General features: G+C 35.9%; 1 protein-coding gene across 1 annotated transcript; it reads left to right on the top strand.

The window, feature by feature from the left end:
- The first annotated feature begins 2,470 nt into the window (after positions 1-2,470).
- On the top strand, positions 2,471-4,948 carry LOC126380362 (cyclin-H). The gene has a single exon (XM_050029743.1). It carries the CDS (start codon positions 2,631-2,633, stop codon positions 3,603-3,605), a length of 975 nt encoding a protein of 324 aa, XP_049885700.1. The 5' UTR covers positions 2,471-2,630; the 3' UTR covers positions 3,606-4,948.
- The last annotated feature ends 1,757 nt before the right edge of the window (positions 4,949-6,705 follow it).

Below are 6,705 nucleotides of genomic sequence, written 5' to 3' on the forward strand. Positions count from 1 at the left end.
TCTGTGCGAGTTTGTAATACAAAACAATTTAAATCAACGCAGAGCCGCTTTCCAAGCTATAAACTCAAGTGAAGGCTTTCAACAGTTTCCCATCTTATCATATGAGGATCTGTTGATAATGTCTCTGGGGCCGTATCAAGTGACGCAGGCAAGAAGCTACTATGGCGAACTCCTAAAAGAAAACGGAACGTTTTTCATTGAAGTGTATGAAGATTTTGAAGTTGACTATAATTTAAATCAATACAACATAGTAGTTTGTGATCCTTGGCTGACAAGAGCTAAAATACTCTCGAGGCACCAGAGCAACAGAATTTATTTTGTATATATCTTGCTAAATAATAGTTTGAAAAACAGAAATAAACTTGTCGGTCACTATTGCAGCTGTATAGTTGGAAAACGGACACTCGGGTGCTGTGCTCATGTCATGTGCATAGTTTGGTGTATGGAATGGGCTCGGCACCAAGAAATTCAACCCCCTGCTGCCTTTTTAGATCAAGTTATTATTTCTGATGAAGAAGAAGATTGATTATTCAAGAAGACTGATATTCATTATCCTAATAGGTACGAATTTGTATAAAAAAAGCCTATTTGTTATAAGTATATACACTGTATGTATTCAATAACAATTAGTATTGATTTCATTTTTAAGCAAAATATAAATAACTATATGACTACTTTTACGATGTTTTATTTCATACTTATAAAAACACAACTAAGAAAATCGATGAATAATTGAACAATGTGTTCATGTAATATGATTGTTATGAACTAAACAGCTTAAGGTCCCGTTTCATTGAAGGCACACACCCCATTGGTGTGTCTATACGAACTAGGTATGTTCCATACACTGCTGTAAAGTAAAGTAGTCCTAAAAGCGAATTTTCACACCCCACCTGCTTTCACTGTGATTAGACATTTAAGCTGCCTTTCATTGAATAAACATAAAAACTCAAAAAGTGTGAAATTGTTACACAATCATAGCAAATAACTTTGAGCGTGATTACCACGAGAATAAGTCATGAGCTGTACATCTCACGACTCGTTTCTGGATTTCTTTTAAGTTACACATAAAAGTAAGTTATATTTATATTTATTTTATCTATTTTCTATTTATTTATTTTTCAATAAAGTAAATATGTGGTATATTAAACACTAATATTCCATGCATAATCACTTAGTCACTATATTCCAATTGCATATAAAAGTAAAATCGATTTGTTCATACAACACTTTTCGGAACTTTCAAGCTAAATATCTTGAAAACGTGACGCTTTAGAGCATAGGTTCATTAAAGCTTTTTTGTGCAGAAAAGTGCCCCCTATCGATATGCACAGGTTTCATCGTGCGCCGCAGTTTTAAAAAATCCGCTAGGTGGCGCCACCAGGCTATGCCAGCCTCCATAGTGAAATGTTCAATGCCCTTTATGGAATACACGTCAATTTTAAGCAGAAATCTAAAACAACCGTCTAAAAATTTTACATCAGCCAATAACCCGACAGAGTTAAGTAGACAGCACGTCAAACGGATTACAATACCAGCGATTTCGCCTATTTTATTCGCTCGGGTTATTAATTCGTATTAAAATTAACTTGTTGACAATCATCCAATCTAAGACAATCGTCCCTTTCTTTTTCGACGGATAAGAAAATGACAGGTATAACATAAAATAAAATTAGGTGTATGCAGGAATCGGGGCCATTATGTAAATACCTACTACGTTTTGCGTAGAATCCGAAATGGTCGTAGAACTATGTATACATAATAATGGTTGCACACTACCTACATCTAGTAAACTATTTCTAGGTACCTAAGTAGAGTCTGCGCCGGCGCCGCGGAAGCTGACATCCGATCGAAGTCTGAGAATGATGGACAATAGAAAATTACTATGTACTACATAAATTTCGGTTCGGATCCGTTATTTGAGGGACTCAGATCGGGAAAAAATCGGAGTGTGCGAAAACGCCGTAAAGGTTACACCACACGACTTAGTAGTTTATTTTTTATTATTGATAACACTTTTGTGTATTGGCATTATTATATTGGGCTTTTCGGCGGGAAACGGGAACAGGACAGTTGCTTTCTTCGTTGAGTAATCTAAATAATTAATACGAAGTGGTGTTTTGTGGTTAATGATCGCATTAAGTTAGTCAGAAGACATTCGCGAGTGTTATTATATTGGGGTATTCAATGAACAAAGTGTATCTGCCTATTTTCGCTTCGTGCTGGGAAGCCGCTTCATAACTCAAAAGTTTATGCGGACTTTTGAGTTAATTCGTTTGGGGTTCGGAGTAGGAGTCTACTCCGAGGGTGGGGGCTTAGGTTTCATCATCATCATCTTTCATCATTTCATCAATCATCAAGAAAAAAAATACGTAAGACATGGCTGTATGGGCATAGTTCCCTTTGCCTTACCCTTCGGGGAAAACCAAAACAAAAAAAAAAAAAAAAATGGCATTATTATAAAAAAAATAGATTATTGTCAATGTCAAAACGATCGCTTGACTGCTTGAACTCGAAATTGCAGCCGTTTGATTTAGTGCAGATTGTTATAGTTACTGATCTTAGATTTGTAATGAGTGATACTTTATTTTTCTAATTACTATTGTTGGGACTTACCACATTTGACAGCAATGTTTTCTACGAGCTCGCAGAGAAAGTTCTGGACGTTTAGTGACGAAAGTGAGCTAGCTCGTCTACGCGAAAAGCAGAACTTGGAATACATCGCAAAACATGGTGCGCACATTGACGAGTTCCAAAGATATAATTTCTTTTTGGCTCCTGACGAAGAACGGCTGCTGTTGCGACAATACGACTTATTTTTAAAAGAATTCTGTAAGAAGTTCTGTCCGCCTATGCCTAAAGGAGTGATCGGTACTGCGTTCCACTATTTTAAAAGGTTTTACCTGTATAATTCCACTATGGATTACCACCCGAAAGAAATACTCGCTACATGTGTATATTTATCTTGTAAAGTTGAGGAATTCAATGTGTCTATTGGTCAGTTTGTTGCTAATCTCAGAGGGGACCGTGAGAAAGCATCTGACATCATACTAAATTTGGAATTACTTCTTATGCAGCAGTTGAACTACCACTTGATAATACACAATCCGTTCAGACCTGTTGAGGGTTTCCTTATTGATATTAAAACACGATGCACACTTGCAAATCCAGAACGCCTTAGGACAGGTATTGATGAATTCCTTGAAAAGGTATTCTTGACTGATGCATGCCTGTTGTACGCTCCATCGCAGATAGCCTTAGCAGCTGTGTTGCATGCGGCGAGCAAGGAGCAGGAGAACCTAGATAGTTATGTTACTGATATGTTGTTCAGAGAAGCAGGGCCAGATAAGTTGGCCATCTTGATTGAAGCCGTGAGGAAAATTCGGTCACTGGTGAAGATGGTGGAGACACCTGCAAGGGAGAAAGTTAGAGCCATTGAGAAGAAATTAGACCGGTGTCGCAATCAGGAGAACAATCCAGATAGTGAAGTTTATAAGCGCCGGATGAGAGAAGCAATTGATGATGATGTTCCCCACCCTGGCCCCAGCAGAATGTCCCTCGACACCAGTGGAGTCAATCAGATGATGTTACCATCAGCGTCCTAGCCCTTCTTTTTCTAATGCTCAAGTGTATCCTGTTTCTAAGGGTATAGGTGCTGGTTCTGTCCATTCAACTACTTGCTGGGAGTTGCTTATTCAAATGGTAACAACATTGTGCAGTGAAATATGTGTACATTAAATATTTGAATGGGCAAAGCCGAATGAAATTCCATGTTGAGAGAATTGACTTGAGCATATGGAACAAATTGTCATAACATTTGCCAGCGGCCTGGCCGGTGTGGTTTACTTACCTCTAAGGGACTCTTAAGATGACTCCTTTCTGGTACTTGGAATTATCAAGTTATTGACTTTTAATATTAGTTAATTTACATTTTGACCATTGTATACATATATCTGATAAATTATAAATTAAGCTAACTTTATATGATAAACAATATTGACATAAACCAAGTACTAGGGACCTTACATACTATTTTATAAACATTATTATGAGATGTGAAGTTTTAGTAGCAATTTTATATTATGTACAAAGTTGTTATGCATAGGTTAATGAAGTTATAGTTATCGATTTTAACTTTGTATGTGTATAGCGAATAATTACTGGATAAACAATCTCTTTCCCCAACGTGCTGACTCAAGTAATGTGACAAATATCAATTAGGGTATTTGACTGGTTCAGAAATGAATTACAAAATTCTAATCTAGAAATAAAAGTCTAATGTGATCAAAAATCAATCTGATTTTACTTTTAGACTTATTTCGGAATTTTATTTATGAATTAGGTAACAATAAATATGACATTTGACTGTTTTTATTGATGATGTCACAGTACAGTATTTCCATACAAACTCCAAAAGCAACTTTGGTTTTGATGTTTCATAAAAAGTATCTCATTTGACTAGGCTATCAAGTAGCCTATTGACATGGAAATATCTATATCATGTGGATGCATTTTGTTCATTTTATGTACCAAGTCTTATGGTGTAGGTAGGGGGCAGTAATTTTGTATGCACTATACGTAATTTTTTCAATGTTTGTATTACATAAATGGCTAAATGAATAATAGTATATAACAATATAAAGTATTTTCTTTTCTCTTCTTTTTTCCATTTTATTAAACGAGACATTACTCAGTTATAAGTATGAGGAATAAAGTAAGGTGGAAACTCGAGTCTTCTTTTGATGTTCTAGCTGCTTCAATTCTTCAAGAAATCTTCTTCAAACAAACTGTAATAAGAAATGCTTGTAAATTAAATCGTTTGCAACTTAACATCTCTTGTGGTCCTAGAGAAATCCTCTGTGGTAGTTTTCTATGTCAAAAATAAATGATAAAAGTTGACTACTCAATTAGCTACAGATCTAACACGAATAAAAAATATTTTCTTTTTTCTATTGAATTTATTTCCTATTTTTTAAACGCAAGTAGTTCGTTATTTTATTACGTTTTTTATGGCGAATGACGACAGTGTGACGTACACGGCAAACACCGCCACGTTGGTCAGCTGGGTAGATCACTGGAAGTTAATATCATACTATTAATTACTGTAAACTCAAAAATATCCTATAATAATTTGCCGTTTAGCCAATATCCAGTTAGAACTAATCTATGTCGTCAACTTAAGTACCTAATATCTAATTGGTTATTGGCAAAAGATTAATGATTCTATATAACCCCCCCAACTCAGGGATGCAATACTATAGTAACATCAATAGATGCAATAAACAAAAAGTCAACACGGGGATGATACCGCGAGATACCTACTAGTTTCGGAATTGTGAACTACTTTGTGCGCTGCCTACATATTCCATGAAAACCTCGATGAAAACTCGGTTAGATAATTTGTTGTTGTACATTTATTTCACTAGATGGCGCTAGCAGTCCCATTTTCACAATGTTTCTCTCATTTATAGGTATTCCAGAGTGGAAATGTAGATAATGCTCTTCCGTATTTATGTAATTAAACACTGATATCAATTTCTTCTTATTACTTTATGATATTCTCCTATTCATTATTTTTTCCCAACACAAGTACTTTAGATACTGGGAAGTCTCGACAACGAACTTCGCTATAATTTTTGAGAAATTTTCTAAATTGTTTTTATTTATTATAAATAGATATAATAAATTGTAACTATTATAATTTCCTAATTAATTATATGTAAGTTAATTTGAGTAGTATGTATCTATGTCCTCCTTCTATCGTGTGGGTTGTGAGGTGGATTACCAACCCCATCAACCCTGATGTCCTATATACCTACTTACTAATAGATGCAATGTCCGTTGACCGTTGCTTCACTCGGCAGGGCTCGCAGAATTCTCGACGAGGGTCCTGGCTCACGTCGCGACTTATGCTGAGCGAGTTCCTGTTATTCCGGAGTCCAGACGCCACCGCAGATGATCGGGCCGACAGTACGTTGCACTTATAAATAAGTACTTAGGTAAGTACTTGTTTTTTTTTATGATTTTGGTTTTCTTTTTCTGTCTGTGGTGTCCGAAAATGTTTCTTTATTTCTTCATAATTATTAATAGTATATCATTTAGCTAATGTCCTTGTCTTATGTGAGTTGTGAGGTCAACGAGCGACCTCATCAACACTGGTGTCAGGGTTTGGTACTATGGAGCAGCCAGAGGCCCCTGATATGACTCATGTCACAACTATAAGCGTACCTATGGATGTAAGGCTGGTTTAAAACCATTTAAACCAATCCGTTTAAAACTAAAAAAGGCGTTTAAAACCGAAACCAACTATTTTTTCGGTTTAAAATGGCTGCTGTCGATGACTATGTTTTTCTTAATTATAACTACATTTTCTTGATTTTTCCGAGGTAGGGATATAACGAGAGTACCTATAATCTGTTTAAAACACAGTTCTTTTATTGTTGTAGGCGACTTTTCAACAGTTTAAAACGATTCGTTTGGGGTTTAAAATGGCAACATTTTCTTTAAAACGTTTTAAATCGGTTGTATTACATCTATTATGCGTACCTAAGTAAATAGTAGTTGGGCGGGACCTACTGCTTAACGTGTCTTTCGGACCTCGGACCATCTTACTTTCGGTGATCAGCCTGCAGTAGGATCCGTAATACGTAACCAAAATATGGGTCACAAAGTGATTTGAGTGGGTCATCACTGGACCACGGAGTC

Source organism: Pectinophora gossypiella, chromosome Z, assembly GCF_024362695.1.
Source record: "Pectinophora gossypiella chromosome Z, ilPecGoss1.1, whole genome shotgun sequence".
NCBI classification, from domain to species: domain Eukaryota; kingdom Metazoa; phylum Arthropoda; class Insecta; order Lepidoptera; family Gelechiidae; genus Pectinophora; species Pectinophora gossypiella.

Excerpts from the sequence above, each read along its gene's own strand:
- LOC126380362 (XM_050029743.1), top strand. The coding sequence starts at position 2,631 with ATGTTTTCTACGAGCTCGCAGAGAAAGTTCTGGACGTTTAGTGACGAA.